Below are 19372 nucleotides of genomic sequence, written 5' to 3'. Positions count from 1 at the left end.
GAAGCGATGGGAAATTAAGTCGGAGACGATAAGATCGCGCATCGCGTCGACGCGTAAAGCAGGGTGCTCGCGGTGAGGGTTAGTCAGCCTCTTTTCAGCTGATCTATCACATTTCATTATTATAATCACATCATGTCACAGCTTTCTGGGAGAGACAGAGCGATACTGTGTATAAGGATAATGATATTCGGTTGAAATTAAATATACTTGATCAAATATTTTACTATCCTGATTGCTCAGTGCACCTAGTGGCTTTAAACCCGACGAGAACACCATGCTACTATAGCCCATCAGATGCCAAAATATATCTACGATTAAAAGAAATTATATCTTCATGAGCAGTGTCAATAGTCCCATCAAGCGTTATTCTGGTAGTGAAAATTCCAGGATGTAAATCTTCATCTAGCTACCCTTGAATCAATCCAATTCCTCCCTATCAGCTACGGTACTTCCGGCCCATGCTCTTCCCAAAAATGATGGCGCCATTCTTCAAGAACACTTCATTATCCGGTGGATTTTTACTCAGGGACTGGGCATGATTGCACCCACCGTCAACACTAGCCTCGCAATCACCCAAGATACTATTGCTCTTTGGGACCTTCAAGTAAAGCTTCGCCGCGAGTCTCGGCTTCCCCTTCGTACCTCCGTGCTTCTCAGATAGCAACTTGACGCATTCCGCACTTGCCATGAGATAATTTTCTTGAGGAAGAGGGTACCATGCTTGACAGACTGTGTTTGGGCCCGGTCGAATCGCATCGGCCATGCCCTTGCATAGCAGAACAATCATATCGGGATTGTCACGAGGAATCTTATGCCATGAATCGTCCGCACTAAGTGGCAGTTTGACTCTCTTCTCATTTGATGGTTTGCAGGCAGCAATATCACAGATTTCCCAGCCTCGAACCCAATGTCGCTCAATTATGCGAATCGTATTTTCCTGCACGATTCTCTGCTGTTCTTTTCTCCTCTCCAGTGCGCGAAATACGTCTTTCAGTTTGGTGATGAAAAATAACTTCTTTTCGTCGGCATACTCTTCGCGCAGGATTAGATTTGAATTTTCCATCACTATCTTTAACGCAGCTTGTCCACCCGTTGTAGTGGGTGGAATAAAGGGCATGATTTTTAAAAGTTGATTGCTGTTTGATTGTCTCGAGGCCCACATGTGAGCAATGAGAAGGACAGAATTCAACTCTGGGATCATGAAACCGGTTTTCTTCTCTGTGTCATAGATGATGCAGCCGTTATCCTTTGAGTTGAGCACCCTATCTTCTAAACAAGTCTCCTCTTCTTCGATCGGGGCGAACAACCCCTTCGTGAAAATGACTTTGGCGCCAATCCCACCTCTAAGGATACCCAGACCTCCCGTACCAATTGTAGGGTTTATCTCTCGACCAATGCGTACGGCTGTCGAGCTGCATTCCGCCTGTGACAAGGTAATATTTTCGAATCCTGAATCTCGTGTACCCACGTGAATGTATGCTTCGCTACAATATCCCACAAAGGTTCGCCGGTCGTGGATACTACTGACTTCGAGGTCGCGTATGGTCCGTCTGAGATCTGGAGGTATAGAATCTGCAGATATATATTCCCCAGGCCTTTGAGATCCCATGAAGTGCCACTGGAGGCTGTCGTTGCCTTGCCCGAGGGCCCAGGTGGGTATGAGCATCGTGGAATAGCCTTTGAGAATCATCCCTTGTGGTAACTCCAATGAATAAGATATCCTGCTGAGTTGGATCAGAATCTCCAAAGGGATCTCCACCCCAAGCTCTTTTGTTCTTTCAGGCACAGGATACCCTTGAGCCATAAGACAATTTTTGAATAAAGCAATCCAACAAGAGCCTTGCTGAGACCTGACAGGCGTTATTTCCTGGTGTGAGATGGTATATCCAACCTTTCGATTTTCTGGAAAATCGGAAATATGTCCTTCATTGAGTCTCGCTGAAAGCTCGGGATTTTCCATCACCAAAGACTGCGAGTAATGTACTATAGGTAGCCTGAATACCCCCTCTGGGTGCTCTTGAAAGGCTGCAACTACCCATGTCATCAAAGTGGCCAACAAACAGACATCTTCACCTCTTCCTTCCGCAATTATCACTGGGTAAGAATCCTGTGTGCAGCTCATCTCGCATACAAGATTATTGTGTACTCGAGTTCCAGTTGATCCTATATGGCGTAAGCTAAGCAAAATGCAGTCAAACAGTCGATACTTGATGTATGCTGGAGAATGACTTTCCCATCAACTATGGCTTATAATCACACAATGCACCAAGCATCGCTGATAGCAGAGCCAGAAATGAGCTCTAGAAAAAACAGACGGCTTACCAGAATTCTGACATATATCAACAAGAGATCGGAAGATATCCAATCCCCATTCTCCCCATGCAAACCTGATGTATTCCTCACATGTTGTTGCATACGCTGCATTGACTTCTCCGCTCAAAACAAGAACATTTTTCAAGTCCCAGGAGCCGCGAAGCTGCGACTCCACAAAACTCCATATGTTCCAGTTTAGAGCAAAGATTACCTGCCACCGTTGTCCGTGGAATATCAAAATATTCTCCATGCAGTCTGCAACTCTTTCAAAAGCAATACAGTTCGTAAATCTCTCCCTGTGTGCCGTGTGTTGCACTGCCAAACGTAGGGATTGATCTTCCAAGTCTAAAGTAAGGTTATTTTCATATGTATCAAACGGCCTCAACTGCGATGAATCAACCGTCAGCTGGTTGCTTCGGGGTGTAGGATTCCAGGGTTACAAAGTGCTGACCTCGTCGAAGCAGCTATCACATCGACTATGACTGCAAATTGGACATCGTTCCGGCGCCAGATCTTCATTTCCAGTTCCACCACAAGAACAACAAACCCAGATGCCACTTGGCATATCTCTTAACGTATCAATCGATTACCTCTTCTCAGTTATAGTGAACAAATCAAGACAATTTCAAGCTCTTTCCCGGGGTCCTTGGAGAGGCTTCGATATGAAGTGACTGACTGACTGTGCAAAGTGCTTTGAGTCGCTGACTGCACATGGCCCCCACGAACCCGTCAGATTGTTTCCCCGCATTGGGTACCCGCGCGTTTCAATTGCTTCTTCGCCTCAAATTCCACCGACGTTCCCAGTTTCTTGCTTGGGCATGATTCACGTGGTGCTTTTTGTGTACTATAAATGAAAGGTCTAGGGAACAGAGTAAATTTCAATCAGAATGTCCAAGTCGATGACGGTGACACTCTTGTCCCACTTATTGTATAAATGGTTATGCTGTTGCTTTTGTTCGTAGCTGCTTCGTATCAATCCACCGGGAAAGATCTTGCTAGAATGATATACTGTGCAGTCATGGTGTTCAACCTATCTCAGATAACTGCTGCTATTATAATAGTATACATAATACTATGGGGTACATAAGAAAATATGCACCAGAAACGGAGGCCCACCCTTGCCGAAATAATCCAAAGGGCTGGGAACCCACACACCCCTTATACCCCACCCCACTGGGTTTCTGAAGGCTCATTGAGAAGGTCTGGAAGAAAAGTACAACAAAATTGTAGAAAAACGGTACATTTCTAACAGGATTGTATTCACATTGAAATAAAAATGGGATATAAACAGCCGTGCTCCACAGCGCACTTGCTCATAATTTCGGAATCGATGCAAAAAAAAAAAAGACTCATAGTAAAAAAGACTGAAGAGGATCAGAAGCGAGCCCTAAAAATAGGATTTCTAAATCTAGCAGCAGCACTCGCAGCACTCGAAGCAGCAGAGACCGGCGCAGCTAAACAACTCTTTGTTAGTAAACAGTGCGACTTTACAACCCGGTAGCATCCGGTAGCTCCCGGTGCCTGGAATAGAGATGGTACTACTCACACTCCACAGCAGACATCACCCTCTTCACCGCCACCGCGCATGTGGACTTGGCTCATGCCCTCAGGACCTTGCTGTTGGACGTCAGTATTTTGCTTTCCAGACGGTTTAGATTGTTTTTGATGATAGAGCGTACCGGCTGTTGGCTGACGGCCTCGTTCATAGCGGCAGGGCTGCCGGGCTGCTGAACCTGGACAGTGCGGGCATCCCACTGAGATTCAGGGGCCGACTCATTGGCCGGGGAGAACCAGTTCTTGATAGCGTCGAACATGATGGAGTCTTATAGGTTCAAGTAAGGGGGTTTGGAGGTTGAATGTTGACACTAGTAATTAACTGGAAAGAAAGGAATCAAAGGAGAAGAAGAGAGATCCGTAGCTCAACCACGACAAATAAATAGGGGAAAACCACATGGTCAGCAAATTAGTATACTTAATCTTGGCTGCCTGGAAACTCGTGCGCCAAGCCACGTCATAGGTGGAGCCGAAAAGCTTGGTGGTCCCTGGCCGATTATAGGGCTAGACAGCACACCCGCTGCGGATTCGCTGACACCGTTTCTCTTACGTGAGGTAATCTTGCTATGGCGGGGCTGGAAATATGGAATCTTGATTCTCTCCACATTTTTGAGGGACAGGGCATTGCGTAGTGTCCGATTTCCGATCTTCCTACTGTTAGGGCTGAAAGACGTTGAAGTTGCCCCGTTTGATCGGTTGTCTGAGGCGGAATCTTGCAGGATTTGAGTACGATGCTCCACGTTCAATGAGGCAATGGTGGAGATAAGCGAATTGATAGTGCATAGGCTCTGAAACATTCCATCAGCCCCTGTGCCGTATACTACCCAAGCTCAGCTGCACCTTGACCGCCACAGCCGGGTTATCAGCATCGCTTAGAGGGAATCGGCGCCCCCGCCGAGGTTCAACATGAGGGCAAAATGCATTAGTCATATCAGGCAGATCAATAGATGGGCAATTTAATTTCCCGTAAATACCCCTGTGCTATGGGTAGTATAACTTTCGAGAGTGTTCCACGGTTGTAGGTGACTTGATAATAAAAATTTATATCTTGGCAGGGAAATCCATCCCACCTGGGTAGCGGGTCTTCGTCACTAGCCTTGGAGTTGAGTGAACTCGCCCTTTGAATCAAGTGGAGCGACATTTAAAACAACTTGAAATGTTGAGAAAATCCGAGGCACACAGCCGGAAAAGTGCAAGTGCAAGTGCCAGGTTTTTAAGATCTCGCACTTAGCGACATACTAAGAATAGTCTACCCGCGAGGAAATTGTGGACTAGCGCAAACCCCTACTCCTTCAGGTTTTGCATATACTAGCCTGTTTTGTTAGGAATCAAGCGTATATACTACTTACCCAAGCTCACCGCCACAGCCACAGCCATTTTACCAGCATCGCTTGGAGGGAATGGGTGCTCCCGCTCGAAATTCATAATGAGCCCCCGATAATTCTCACTACGTAGGGACACCAAAGCACCGCCTAATAAATCCTAGTGCTTTCGTTGAACTGAGGATAGAGTGGATGAAATTATACTCAAGTTGATGGCTTGACCAAGGAGAACAGGGCGGAAGATTCCTGGAACGTCGACGACACCTCTATCGACTAGTAGATACTAAAGGTTGGAGATGGAGTGAATCATATTGGGAACGTTGTGTGAGGTCATTCAAGGCTGATACACGAACCATATTCACGGAGCATTTGGCCAACCACAACAAACCGGCCAATAGCTGGTGTGGCCAGAAGCCCAAGATATACGCAGATCCACATTACCAAGCTGAGGTAGATCTTGATTCCCTGCCGGTAGTGTCTTCTTTCTCGGTGGCTAGGGCCTGACTCGCGAGCTTTCAGATATCGTCTATGAATCAGACGGGATTTAACGTTATCGATTCCAATGAAAATCAAATCAACGCAAAAGGGATTGTTGATTGCCGCCATTCCCACCAAAAGCCAGCCCAAGATCCAAACTCTCTGAGCTATTGTGCTTCCACCAGGCTCGAAACGGGACATCACGCCAATGACCAGAAGAGGCGTTGTGACAATGATCAGTAAAGAAATGGAAAACAGAATGTAGCCTGAGCGAATTTTCTTCCCTTTGAGAACGCGAGGCAGTTCCTTGTTCTCCGAAACTTGGAAGTTGTAGCATCTCGGGCAAATAAGGACATTTTCATCTTCTTCATCGTCTTCCTTTTTTGATTCGGCAGAAGATGTAGCTGTATCCTCCGAGGACAGTTTCGATGGGGGTGGGTGTCTCCCTTTGCCACTTGGTTCATTGTATCATTCGTTGGTGCTGATCTCAACCTCTCCTTGGTAGATGGCTCAATCTCACCGGAAGAGTAAACCTTAGACGATAGTTGAAATTCCCACAGACCATGGTGCTGGTTTTTGAAAACTCCAGAAAACACAAACAAATCTTTGACTGGCAAAGGATCACTCAAGAGCGAGCCCACTATGTTTTCAAAATGTCCCCCGCGTTGAATGGCCTCATCCATGATTTCAGTTTGAACCAGATAGAGGTCTGAATATGTGGGAGTGAGAACACGACCAAGGAGATTGACGAATGACATGATTAGATATGGCAATACGGTGAAACCAAAGGCAGCGTATCCATATCGAGCAATTTGGTCACCTCGAGACTGATAGAGAGTGGCCGATGCATAGAAAATTTGTGCGATGGCGATCAATGGAGATGCAAGACTAGTAGAGGACACTATATTTGACTTCCAGTGTGGAGATTCGTTTCCATCTCCAGAAGAGGTAGGTTGTACAATGGCATTCGGCGGCACATAAGCTAACGCATAGCCAGTGGGCAAATCGTAATTTGCACAGACTTTGTAACCCGGCGGGATAAGATTCAGGAACCAATGCGTTTTGGAAGATGGCCAAATCATCCAGGGAGGTGATTCAATGCTTACTCTGAAAAGTCCTCGATAATTTTCACTGAGAAGAATATTAGAGACTCGGAGGGTATTGACAACCCGGATGATGTTTGTATCTCACAGTTTTTTGATATATTTATCGTATGATTTGCGATTAGCATCTAATCGGGATCAGCGAGATGAAATCTGTAAACTCATTGTAAAGCATACCAAGTTGATGATAAAGATTCATGTATATCTCTTTTACGGGTGATACACCAGGCATGAATGATATTGAGCGCACTGAATCGCCAGGCATTGGTGTCCAGTCACGCGAGCGAACTACCATACACAAGGCTTGCGAATGGAGTGCTCGCTGAAGAGGATTCTTTAGGAAGACTGTGCGTCTCAAAATGGCCATAAGGCCGCGGCCTGCCCCAATACAGGGAAAGAAGACCGCCAGCACCATGTTGATGGTTTTAATGCGTGTGGGCTCCCCTGGAAACGTGACCACTGTCGCGGCATGAGATATATAGTTGCCAAAGAAAAACGAAACAAAATCGGTCCAGGAGGCTGGTGTGCAAATATTCCCTGACTCCTGGTGATAGGTGACATCCTCCGGAACCGTGATGGTTTTATTTCGTTGCGGAAGGACCACCGCCAGAGAGCCACAGATCAAAACAAAAAAGACCAAAGAGGCGGGGAAGAGTGGACCTAGCATGACTTTGAAGCCCTGATATACAGAGTATGAAGGTGTAAATCATAGTCTTCCAGAAGAATTCTGGACCTAGAGGAGAGAGGTTGTAAAATCCGGGTTGCTGGCTTGAGAAACCTCGCTTACAGCCGCCTTAGTGTCTGTTACCACCTGGGCAACCTTGGTTAATTTGCGGCCGATCTTACCAATAATGGCTCCTAAATAATGTTTCATCTGTCATTTTTTGGCCTGACCAAACTGCCAGAAGGAACGGATCTACCTAGCAGTAGCTGTGTAAGTGGCTGAGCTCAACCTGGGCTGAAACATACTATCGCCGACACTAGTAACTACCAACACTGGTGGCAGGAGTTAGACAACAGAATACTTTCCTCCGCCACCATGGAAGCTATTTTTAGCGTGGCGGTTACCTAGTTATGCAAGGTTAGCGCCCGGGTGATGAAGCTGTCAAGGTGGACGGAAGGGAAGTTCCCAGCATGTTTGAACGGTCCGAGCCGCAGTGGGATCCATAGATACGGCCCCCACAGCCTTGCGCTCCAGGGCTTGGTATCCCTAGCCCTGGGGTGTGACCCTAGTACTAGTACTAGTACTACTATGACTTCAAGTTTTAGTGTAATATGTCAAGTATTTGATTCGGAACCAAATAATCAATATCTATCGAGGCATAGTTCTTGGGTGGGCCCAACATGCTGGGCGCTTTATTGATAATACTTTTACTATACAGATCGATTATTGTACATGATTATGATACAAGTATGAAGTGGAGATGGAATAATCCCTGTGTTTGCCTCATTTGGTGGGCTCGGTGGGCTCGGTCGGCTCAGTCGGCTCAGTCGGCTCAGCCACAGCTTCAGCCTCTTCCCAACCAGGCGCAGTCAGACCCTGGGCACGGAACTCTTCGTCGCTGATGATCTGAACCATCTTGAACTTCCACTTGCCAAGCTTCAACATGATCAGATCATCATTGAGAACAAACTCCTTGGTCTTCTCGGCAGGCCAGACACGGATAGGAGTGAAGGCAAGGTCGTCAGACATCGGACCACTGTCTCCAGGACGGCTTCCGACGTAGGCACCGTTATTCGTGATAACGCGGTGGCCCTCGCCCTTGGAAGAGACAAGGCCGGCGGACCACAGAACCTTGTTAAAGGTCTGGTTGTACACCAAAGATCGCGGGAGGGTAACCTTGGCATTGGGCATGTTGGCAAAGTTGGTCTGCGAGGCGTAGGGGTTTCCCGACTGGGGGGTCGTCATTCCGGTCAAGGGCGATTGGGGGTTGCCACCTTGGGTCGATGTCTTGGGCATAGGCGAGGGTTCGCCGATCGAGGACCGAGGGCGGAATAACTGGCGATGTTGGAGAGATACGGCATCAGCCTCCTCCTTGCCGTGGACCAGCTCGACAAACTCGTAGGCTAGCTTGTGCTGTGCGAGGCGCTTTGACGGATCGGCGTTTTGCTCGGCCATGAGGGAGGCGATCTCAGGCAGGGGGATGAAGGTGAACAACTTCAGGTAGCGTTCCACAGTGTCATCAGGGGTGCGGACAAAGAACTGGTAAATAGTTAGCTCTAGAGAAAATAGAAGCTGGATGGAACAAGTTAACTAACCTGGTAAAGCTCAAAGGTGGTAGTCATGCTCTTGTCGAGCCAAATAGCATTACCGGCAGACTTTCCGAACTTCTCTCCAGACGAAGCCGTCAAAAGAGGCGTTGTAAAGCCAATGGGTCGGTCCAATTCCGAGTCCAAAGGATTACGGACTTGTTCATCGGCAGTGTTGCGACTAATTGACTTGACGGCATCCATACCGAACAGGATGTTTCCATACTGATCAGATCCACCGACTTGCACTTGAGTACCCTTCTGGAACAGGTTCCACCAGTCCCAGCCCTGGAGAAGGGGGTAGGAGAACTCAGCAAAAGACATACCATCACCCTGGTTCATTCGGTTCTTGACACTGAATAAAATTGTTAGTTCAACTGAATAACCCAAATAACCAAATTCCAGAGTTTAGACTCACGTGTCTCGACCGAGCATGGGCCCCAGCCTGGTGAAGGCGCCCAGATCGCGCAGGACCTCAATGAAAGGCATTGAGTTCCACCATGTGTTATTGTTGACCAAGGCTCGCCTCCAGATAGCCTTTTTCTGATAACCATGTCTCTTGCCGTAGTGCTCAATGCTAGTGCCCAGCTTCTTCAATTGCATGTGCATGCTAGCCATGTTTGCCTTGCGAATCGAGGTGTGGACCTTTTCGCGGCCCTTCAGTCGACCTGTAGGGTCACCAACTCGAGATGTAGCACCGCCCAACTATTATACGTCAGCCGGGCATTTCAAGGGACTATGGGGTAAAAGGAAACTTACCAAAAATGTGACAGGCAAGCCCCAAACATATCCCCAAGCCAGAACCATGAACGGCAACATATGTCCAACGTGCATAGAGGGCGCCGTAGGGTCAATTCCGACATAGATACCGGCCCTCTTCTCGGTGAACACTTGATGAAGCAAATCGCGCTCTCTAGAGATATAGGAACGATCAATTAGTACTTGTTTTCCAATCCAGTCATGTAGAAGGGAATCCTGGCCAAATTCCAGCTTGCAACATACCCAACAACATCATGAATCAACCCGCGTTCTTCCAGGTGGGCCGCAAAGTTCTTCCTCTTGCCTTCCTTAATCTCCTCCGCATGCCGAGCCCACTCATCCTTCCCATCTTGAACACGCTTCAGCCATTGTTGCGTGATCAACCTCTTTTGCTGTGGTGTGCACTGGGATTGCTGAAAAAACAGAGCCGGGCGACGGGTCTCGCAGCGGAGCGGATTTGTTTGCGATGCTGCGGCGAAGCTACGTGCTCCGCATGTCGCAATTCGAGGGAGTGGCGCGTTGCGACAAGTCGCGCGGACCAGAGGTGTTGACCGAGGCCGCATGGGACCGGTTGATGTGAAACGAGTTAGGAGGAAGAGCGTTTGAATGGAAGGGCTGAGTCGCGGACACCAAAAATGACCGGCGATCAGGCCAACTCCGAGATTGTCGCGATAAGCGGATCATCGTTAATCCATTTGACCCTGCATCCTATACAATAGGTATACTAACTAACTAGTAGATCTAGAATTGTTTGAGATATTTTGTGAAGTATATCCAATGGCTATAATTTGTCAAAAAGCCCTCTATACTTACTGCCAGCATTTCTCATCCTGCAACTTGAACTTCCTATGGGGTAACTCTTACCGCCAAGAGAAATCCCAGTGGGCCCATGTTTTCAGACCCCGGAGCTTCGCTCCGCCGAATGAAGAGGATAATGAGAACAAAAAGTCAAAGCAAAAGCGAAATCTCCAAAGTAATCTGTGTTTTGATATTCTGCACGGGTAAGTTCAATCCGACCAAGGTTTTCAAAAGCCGAACGCCGAATGGGACCACAATTGCAACATCACAGAGTCCAAGCAACATACTACTAGTTAGTTAGTACCTATCTAGGTAGGTATAGAGATAAGAGAGAGTGGAGATGATATAAGCGTGATTTTACTGACTTATACTATGTCTCTATTTATTGCAATGCTCGTACTAGTAGTATCTAGTCATAAGTTCTACTAGTAGATCACTTTATCTCTTTCTCAATGTCGGTATACTATACTCCTTACGTCATGAGCCATAGAAGAACAAAGTTTATGGCCAAGATGAAGATGAAAGTGAGGGTGAACCAGATTGATCAGCATTGAAATGTGTCCGAGAGCGGCATCTCCTTTGCCCGAACACTGTCTTACCTGGGTAGTCAGCAGTGGAACAATCCCTAACTCCCGAATTCAAGTTAATCATCCGCCCGAGTCCGAAGTGACGGTGGCGATCGCCTACGTCAATATGCGGGCATTTATAGAAGGCTTCATATGCCCCTCCTATTCCAATTCACCTTCCTTGACACATCGCAATTGCCAACTTCTTCACACACAATCTCTTACCGCATGAAACAATGGCCCCCTCAACTATGAAGCAATGGGTAGTCGAGAACAAGGACAATGGCTTCGACGGCCTTGCCTTCAAGGACGCGCCCATCCCAACTGTCGGTGAGTCAGAGGTGTTGGTCAAGCTTCAAGCTGCCTCGCTCAACTACCGAGACCTGATCATTCCCTTGGTAAGAAGGCCAGCGTGATCGAGCAACCCAGATTGACGATTCACTAATTGCGGCACCTGATAATACAGGGTAAATATCCCTTCCCTTGCGGGTTCCCTGTGGTCCCTGGCTCCGACGGCGCTGGCGAGGTCGTTGAGGTAGGCTCCAAGGTCACCGAGTTCAAGAAAGGCGATCAAGTTGCGACGATCTTTAACCAGGGTCACCAATATGGCCCGATCGATATCCCCGCAGCACATACTGGACTAGGCGGCGTAATCGACGGCACCATTCGTGAATATGGCACTTTCAACGAGAAGGGTCTTGTCAAGGCCGCGAAGAACTTATCGCCAATCGAGAACAGCACCCTGACCTGCGCGGCTTTGACAAGCTGGAATGCGCTGTACGGCCTGAAGCAATTGAAGCCTGGTCAGGTTGTTCTGGTCCAGGGAACTGGCGGTGTGAGCATTTTCGCTCTTCAGGTAAGTAATGTTTTGTCCCATATCAGTTTGACAACCAGTTGTTAAAGAGAGGAGAGTGGCTAATCGATATTGGTGGGAATAGTTTGCCAAAGCTGCGGGTGCGACCGTGATTGCCACGACCTCATCCGACGAGAAAGCTAAGAAACTTAAGGAACTGGGCGCAGATCACATCATCAACTACAAGACCGACTCGAACTGGGGCGAGACTGCTCGCGCGTTGACCCCAGAGGGTGCAGGCGTGGATCACATCATTGAAGTCGGCGGAAGCGGAACCCTGAAGCAAAGCTTCAATGCGATCAAGTTTGAGGGAGTGATCAGTGTGATTGGATTCCTGGGCGGTGTCAGCCCTGCTGATCAGCCCAGCGTTTTAGACACACTGAGCAAAATCTGCACGGTTCGCGGTGTTTATGTTGGGAGTAAGGAGCTGATGCGGGATATGATTCGTGCGATCGAAGCCAACGATATTCACCCTGTTGTGGACAAAAAGGTCTTTACTCTGGCTGAAACCCGGGATGCCTACGAATATATGGTAAGCAGAGCGAGCGAACTCTTTCGGATTCTTCCATTCTATCATTGTTGGGGATATCATGATATACTAACTGTAAAATAGTGGGCTCAAAAGCACTTCGGCAAGCTGGCGGTCAAGATCAACTAGGAATTGATTAGGGAGTGCAAATTGAATAATCGAAAGGAAAAAGTTACCCTGTTTTAAACCTTGGAATGTATGTGCATGTTACAAAGAAGATAGAAGGTCGTAAGGTACCCTCAGTGTATGCAATGTATGCAGTGTAGCGCAAAGAAGCCGAAGCCGTTGAGGAAGCTTCCCCGCTGTTGCTTCCCTCACATCACAAGATCCTCTCTCCTTCAAGTTCTCACCTTTCTCATTCGTCAACTTCACAGCTATCGGGACTGGTCTGGCTGATTTCTCAACTCAGCACTACTCGGCTAGCTACAGCTAATCTAATCCCTGCACCCGAGAGCTCTGGGTCCTCCATCCTCTGGGGAGCTTACCCCTCCCATCCGATCATGCGTGAGCAGATTGACAGAAATACCTCCAATCTCCCCATCATCGGACTTGGCCATTCTAAGCAAAATTAGAGCACAACCTTTGCTCGTCCGGTCCAGATGGGTCTGTTCGCCCGTGTGACGTGCTACCCACCACTGGGTCAATTAACCTGCCTTCCCAGAACTCAAAACAAGTTACGGTCGGAGAAGGACCCTGATGATACGGTGAGTACTATCAACTATCCTTGGTACAATTAAAAAAAAAAAGATAATATACTAACGGCCGGACTAGGTGCGCTTCACAGTCACCATCGAATCAAGCAGATGTCTACCAGATCAACCTTGGGAAGCACAAATCTGGCATAACATCTCCGGTCCAGACTGGACAGATCTGCCACTGTGCAAAACCAAACCGTCGGCCGTGCCTTTGCTAAGTGGGAGCAGCGCAGAATATAGCTGCCATCGCCATATCTTCACAGGGCAGATTGAACTCCCCTCAGTCGGTGGCCATGCACAATTCACGGTGCGCTTTCGCACAAGCCCCGACACTGGCTGGCAATGGGCAAATCCACATCACTCGGTTGGTGACGGGGAAATCGTATACACTGCCCGTGAATCCGAGATCACGAAAGCGCTATCGCCTTATTTCCCCTCTCGAGTTCGGAAAGAGGAGCTGGCAAAATATATCAGCAACCTTTCACCCGATATCCAGGTCGAGTCACGGGCCAGCGAGGCCCCCGGTTCTCTGTTATGGTCAATATCAGGAAATATATCTGCAGCAGCAAATGGGACATCTGGAATCAGTACTCTCCCCCTCGGAACCCCTTCGTCAACAATGAGGAACTTTTCCTTGGTGCGGGTATGGAGCCCATGGCTTGGGCCGCGACATGGTAGGGACTGGTTTGACTTGACAGAAGATGCGATTCTAAGCTCTTTCCTGCGCAAGGATGGTCTCAATCTCGTTTTGCTAGCAGTTTCGGGTATCAATGATGTCTTGACGGTTTTTCAGTCTGGCAATAACGGCGAGGTCGTGATCAAAGCCAAGAATGATAATACTAACCCCACTCAATTCAATGTGTTGGCTGCTGTTGCGGAAGAATTCGAAGTCGCCATGAGTGCTTTAATCTATGAATCGCGAAAGATGCTCAAGCCATTTTCAGAGTCATCCTCAATGGATGATTGGGAAGAGACGTCTCCGATATCTCCTCTTGGTGATGATATTGTCATTGTTGAGAAGGATCCAGAGATACAATGGCTGGCTGAGTGGTTTGATGGCTTGACATTCTGTACTTGGAATAGCCTAGGACAGGATTTAACAGAGAAAAAACTGCTCCAATCATTGGATTCTTTGAAGTCTCATGGTATCAGCATCTCGAATCTGATTATCGACGACAACTGGCAGAGTCTCGACAACGAAGGCGAGTCTCAATTCAGAAGACGGTGGCAGCGGTTTGAGGCGAACGAAAAGGCTTTTCCACGCGGTCTGAAACGAACAGTCGACGAGATTCGCCAGAAACACCCTAACATTCAGCACGTGGCGGTTTGGCATGCCTTGTTCGGGTATTGGGGTGGAATCAGTCCCGACGGCGATCTCGCTCAAAAGTACAAGACCAAAGAAGTGCAAATCAAAGACCCCAGCTCCAATGGCCCAATTGCACAAAACATCCCTGAGGGCAAGATTCTTGCCATCGATCCCGATGATATTGGACGATTCTACGAGGAATTCTATAGTTATCTCAACACCGTCGGCGTCGATTCCGTGAAAGCGGACGCCCAATTCTTCCTCGACCTCCTCGTGAACCCAGAAGATCGGAAGAGATTTACAACCTCGTATCAAGATGCATGGTCAATCGCCTCACTTAAGCACTTCAATAGTCGATCAACATCCTCCATGTCGCTCGTTCCGCAGATAATGTTCCACTCCCAACTCCCAAACAACAAGCCAACAATTTCGCTCCGAAACTCAGACGACTTCTTCCCAGAGGTCCCAGCTTCTCACCCATGGCATATTTTTTGCAACGCACACAACTCGTTGCTTACGAGATATCTAAATGCCCTTCCAGACTGGGACATGTTCCAAACTGACCATCCCTACGCGTCCTTCCACGCTGCTGCACGATGTATATCCGGTGGACCAGTCTACATCACCGATGAACCCGGCAAGCACAATTTAAAGCTTCTGGATCAAATCACAGCACCAACTGTCCAAGATACCACTGTAATTCTGCGTCCCAGTGTCACCGGCCGTACGATAGACGTCTACAATGACTACAATGAGGGACAGATCCTGCGTGTTGGAAGCTATACAGGCTGGGCAAAGACCGGCAGCGGAATATTAGGCCTCTTCAACCTTAAATCCGATGAAACATCTTGCATGGTCTCCTTACTTGATTTCCCGGGAATCCACAAAGACTCCGACAGTCAATATGTGACTCGCGCCCATACCAGTGGCAAGGTCACTGAGCCAATGCACCTAGCTGACCATAACTCAGTTGTATCGGTCGTTTTGCAGGATAAGGGATGGGAAATTCTCACGGCGTATCCGACCTATTCCTTCACTCTGAATAAGAGAATTCGATCTATTGGGTCAGAAGGTGCACTGACAAATGTGGCTGTGCTAGGCCTCCTTGGGAAAATGACAGGCGCGGCTGCAGTGGTCAGTTCTGATATTTACCTGGTGGAGAATGGCCGGTTGCGATTCGATATTCACCTGAAGGCATTGGGGACATTGGGGGTTTACTTTTCCAATCTCAAAGACCTGAATATTAACCGCAACTTCATGGTGATGATTCTAGGGAAACCAATTCCACCAAGGACGGTGTGGAAGGACGGTGGAGAGAACTCGAAGGTGCTAGCAATTGATGTGCTTGGTGCTTGGAAGTGTATGAAGTTGGATAGTGGGTGGAGCAACGAGGCGCTCATTCAGGTCTTCGTAGGTTAGTTGTACGAGGGTTGAGACAATTTCATACCTTTACAAGGGTTGAATGGTTGAAGGAGTATTAAATAGAGCCAGACAATTTGCACAATCAAAGTTATTCGTAATACCTCGCGCCATACTTGGATTTCACTCATTTTGCACCTGCTAGTAAACTACATAGCACCCGTACCTGGATCAGACTGAGAGTACAAGGTACCCACTGAGGGGCCCGGCAATTGTGCAATACAAAGCTAAAATTACGCATCAACTCCGAGATCCACGCAATGGACGAAGACCCAGATGTCCGGAAAAGCGCATTGCATCGGATCGCGTGTCGGCGAGGGCAATGGTGAGATTTCCGATCTGCGTGGAGGGGGAGGGGTAATTCTGAGGAGGGGGATAAATACGCGCAAGACCCCTCGGATACCTTCCATATTTGAATTGATTCAGTACTATCGCATTGGAAACGTCTTTGCTCTGTTTATTATTAATTCTTCTACTCTCACTGCGCAGTCGCCATGTCTCTTGGTCGCACCTTTAAGCTGAACTCGGGCTACGAGATCCCCGCCGTTGGTCTCGGTACTTGGGTAAGTAACTGCTAGATCATGACTTGGTACAAGATGATGGGTATAACTTGAAGCTAACAATTGAATGTGTGCACGATTAGCTCTCCAAGCCCAATGAGGTCGAAAATGCCGTTGAGACTGCCCTTCGCAAAGGTTATCGTCATATAGATGCGGCAGCATGCTACCAGAACGAGAACGAGGTCGGAAACGGCTGGAAGAAGTCGGGCGTGCCTCGCGATCAGTTTTTTGTAAGTGATGCATACTCCATTATACTATTATTCTGAATATCTCATTTAACAATAAATCGCCTACTTTCAAGATTACCAGCAAGCTGTGGAACACCCACCACCACCCTGACCACATCGAAGAAGCCATCAACAAGACCCTCGCAGACCTCCAAACCGATTATCTGGACCTTTACCTAGTACAACAATTCCCTCAATTTATCAACGATCAACTATAGGCAATAAACTAATCAAGTTTTATAGATCCACTGGCCCGTCGCCTTCGCCCACACTAACGAAACCCTCACCCCGACCGATCCGGTAACCAAGCGTTTCCAGATAGCCGACGTCCCGGTCTCCGACACTTGGGCCGTCTTGGAGAAATTCGTCGAGGCGGGTAAGATCCGGAGTATCGGCATTAGCAACTTCACGATCCAGGCAACCAAGGATCTACTGAAGACAGCCAAGATTCCTCCAGCTGTGAATCAGATCGAGGCTCATCCTTACCTTCTCCAGCCGGAACTGTTCAAGTATCTCAAGGAGAGCGTAAGTGATCTATCCATGAATATCTCCCAAGCCATTCATTACTACCATAATGATTTGGATACCTAGGTATTATTAGGTACTGATCTTGTCTTTCTTGGGGTGTACAGAACATTCTTCCTGTGGCTTATAGCCCTCTCGGAAACAATATCTATAACCTGCCTCGGTAGAGTTTACCCCAACCCGACCCACCTTACCTCCGAGTCGTGCATGAACTAGACTAACTCGGATCCGATCGCAGCGTTGTCGACGACCCGACAGTCGTGGAAGTTGCTAAGAAGCTGAACAAAGACCCGGCGGTCTTGCTGATCTCGTGGGCTATTCAGCGGGGATCGGCAGTTCTGCCAAAGAGTGTGACTCCATCGCGAATTGAGAGTAACTTCCAAGGTGAGTTTGTCAATGCATTCAAGTTCTCCAATACTACTGTATACTAGTAGTAGTGGTATCTGTATCTCAACTAATACTCGGACCGAACTAGACTTTGTGATTTCGGACGCCGAGTTTGAGGCTCTGAACCAGCTTGACAAGAACGAGCGGTACAACTACCCCTTCCGCTGGGGTGTGGATGTTTTTGAAGAATTGGGAGCTGCTGAGGCTGAGAGACGAGCTGAGGAACATGCTGCTGAGCTGAGATAGAGCTCTTAAATTCGTATACTAGTGACTAGTAGTACAGTATTACCAGCAAGAATGCACCCAGTAATAGAACCAGTATAGTATTGCATTGAATAACTTGAAAATCAACCAATTGAACTAATTTAAAAGAATCATCATAATATAAAAATCATTTGAGTGACCGATAACCATGTTGAGAAGTAATCCATGGATGAAGTAAACGTCGACAACAAACCCGAAACTTTTCCGAGCAACCCAAATGGAACATCCGAACTGGCCCAACTTTCAATTCAAGTTCCAAAGTTCCAACCTTGTCTAACCCACGTGCATTGATATACTTAAGACCTTCAAGTTTACCCTCCGACAGCTACATCAAGTGACAGCTTTCTACATTACTAGTACATAGTTATACCTCATGCCTACCAAGGAGGGCCGCATCACGAAAAATTCGACCCGCAAGTCTGGCGCGCAGCGACGCGTCCAACCCCAACCCCGTAAGTGAAATTGAATCCTCTAGACTTGTCCCGTTACAAAGACAGCCCAGAAGACCTCTATTCCGTAACTCAGAATGTTTTAAGAAGATCCAACGCGTCTCACAACTGCATAACACAGAACTCCCCTTAGTCGAACGCACCAACGCCCTCTCAACGGACCAGTTTATCTCGCAATATGTGACTCCACTAGCTACGCCTATAGCCACGCCTACAGCCACAGCTACAGCCAGTGTCGATGCTAGCATTACAGGTTCGACTACCGGAAATGAACAGAAAAAAGAATCCCAAATAAACAACTTGAATCATACATTGCCAACCCCGCCATCCCAACAACACAAAAACTTGAACGCGCCCACAACAACTCCGACCCCACTAGCCGTCTACTCCTCATCAACAATCCCCCCACTAGACCTAGAAGCATGTCTCGATCTCATCGAGCAAACCTCCAGTGACGCGTACGCCGCGTCTGGAATAGGCTGGTCGCGTCCGAAGAAGCGCAAGGAGATGAAATTGCCCGATATGAAGTACCTGCTTGTGCGGGCTGAGTCGGAGGGACCACTGCTATCAGCCGACGATGCGCAAGTAGTCGTACCCGACGAGCCGGGACGCGAGTTGAATTCGGGAAATGGAAATGAAAATGGAGACGGAAGTCAACGGCCCAGTTCAAACTCGGCTCGGATTCTCGGCTTCTTGTCGTTCATGGTTACGTATGAGGATGGGAAAGAGGTTGTTTACTGCTACGAGATCCACATGTCGCCGATGGCGCGGGGGAGGGGGTTGGGTGGTCTCTTGATGGGTCGGATGGAGGGGATTGGGAGGTTGATTGGGTTGGAGAAGGCTATGTTGACTGTTTTCAAGTCCAATGTTGCTGCGAGGGAGTTTTATAGGAAAGGTGGGTATGAAGTTGATGAGAATTCGCCCCAGCCGAGGACATTGAGGAATGGGACGGTGAAGGAGTGGGATTATGAGATTTTGTCCAAGAGGTTGAGGTGATGGGTGTAATATAGTAGATT

General features: G+C 47.9%; 8 protein-coding genes across 8 annotated transcripts; 4 read left to right on the top strand and 4 right to left on the bottom strand.

Annotated features, from left to right (window-relative positions):
• Positions 1-436: 436 nt before the first annotated feature.
• N7533_003212 (uncharacterized protein) lies at positions 437-1690 on the bottom strand (the record flags this gene model as incomplete). Its single annotated transcript, XM_057099862.1, has 1 exon — positions 437-1690. The coding sequence occupies one exon, from the start codon at positions 1688-1690 to the stop codon at positions 437-439; it is 1254 nt and encodes a 417-aa protein (XP_056964998.1).
• Positions 1691-3782: 2092 nt separating this feature from the next.
• On the bottom strand, positions 3783-4127 carry N7533_003211 (uncharacterized protein; the record flags this gene model as incomplete). Its single annotated transcript, XM_057099861.1, has 3 exons — positions 3783-3798; positions 3860-3930; positions 3993-4127. The coding sequence occupies 3 exons, from the start codon at positions 4125-4127 to the stop codon at positions 3783-3785; spliced, it is 222 nt and encodes a 73-aa protein (XP_056964997.1).
• A 1392-nt stretch (positions 4128-5519) lies between these two features.
• N7533_003210 (uncharacterized protein) lies at positions 5520-6424 on the bottom strand (the record flags this gene model as incomplete). Its single annotated transcript, XM_057099860.1, has 2 exons — positions 5520-6112; positions 6187-6424. 2 exons carry the CDS (start codon positions 6422-6424, stop codon positions 5520-5522), a joined length of 831 nt encoding a protein of 276 aa, XP_056964996.1.
• Positions 6425-8216: 1792 nt separating this feature from the next.
• On the bottom strand, positions 8217-10341 carry N7533_003209 (tyrosine--tRNA ligase MSY1; the record flags this gene model as incomplete). Its single annotated transcript, XM_057099859.1, has 5 exons — positions 8217-8972; positions 9029-9374; positions 9438-9724; positions 9779-9932; positions 10022-10341. 5 exons carry the CDS (start codon positions 10339-10341, stop codon positions 8217-8219), a joined length of 1863 nt encoding a protein of 620 aa, XP_056964995.1.
• A 1037-nt stretch (positions 10342-11378) lies between these two features.
• N7533_003208 (zinc-dependent alcohol dehydrogenase family protein) lies at positions 11379-12653 on the top strand (the record flags this gene model as incomplete). Its single annotated transcript, XM_057099858.1, has 4 exons — positions 11379-11540; positions 11609-11998; positions 12081-12527; positions 12609-12653. 4 exons carry the CDS (start codon positions 11379-11381, stop codon positions 12651-12653), a joined length of 1044 nt encoding a protein of 347 aa, XP_056964994.1.
• A 470-nt stretch (positions 12654-13123) lies between these two features.
• N7533_003207 (putative raffinose synthase protein Sip1) lies at positions 13124-15944 on the top strand (the record flags this gene model as incomplete). The annotated part of the gene is made up of 2 exons (XM_057099857.1): positions 13124-13228; positions 13296-15944. 2 exons carry the CDS (start codon positions 13124-13126, stop codon positions 15942-15944), a joined length of 2754 nt encoding a protein of 917 aa, XP_056964993.1.
• Positions 15945-16438: 494 nt separating this feature from the next.
• On the top strand, positions 16439-17889 carry N7533_003206 (uncharacterized protein; the record flags this gene model as incomplete). Its single annotated transcript, XM_057099856.1, has 7 exons — positions 16439-16507; positions 16588-16734; positions 16806-16910; positions 16975-17256; positions 17364-17419; positions 17495-17640; positions 17732-17889. 7 exons carry the CDS (start codon positions 16439-16441, stop codon positions 17887-17889), a joined length of 963 nt encoding a protein of 320 aa, XP_056964992.1.
• A 391-nt stretch (positions 17890-18280) lies between these two features.
• N7533_003205 (N-terminal L-serine N(alpha)-acetyltransferase NAT4) lies at positions 18281-19352 on the top strand (the record flags this gene model as incomplete). Its single annotated transcript, XM_057099855.1, has 2 exons — positions 18281-18359; positions 18433-19352. 2 exons carry the CDS (start codon positions 18281-18283, stop codon positions 19350-19352), a joined length of 999 nt encoding a protein of 332 aa, XP_056964991.1.
• Positions 19353-19372: the final 20 nt, after the last annotated feature.

Source organism: Penicillium manginii (assembly GCF_028828005.1).
Source record: "Penicillium manginii strain IBT 31320 chromosome Unknown utg000002l:1.0-5564898.0:1.0-5567710.0, whole genome shotgun sequence".
Lineage (NCBI taxonomy): Eukaryota > Fungi > Ascomycota > Eurotiomycetes > Eurotiales > Aspergillaceae > Penicillium > Penicillium manginii.
The sequence above is the reverse complement of the archived record's forward strand: the minus strand, read 5'-3'. Positions and strand labels throughout refer to the sequence as shown.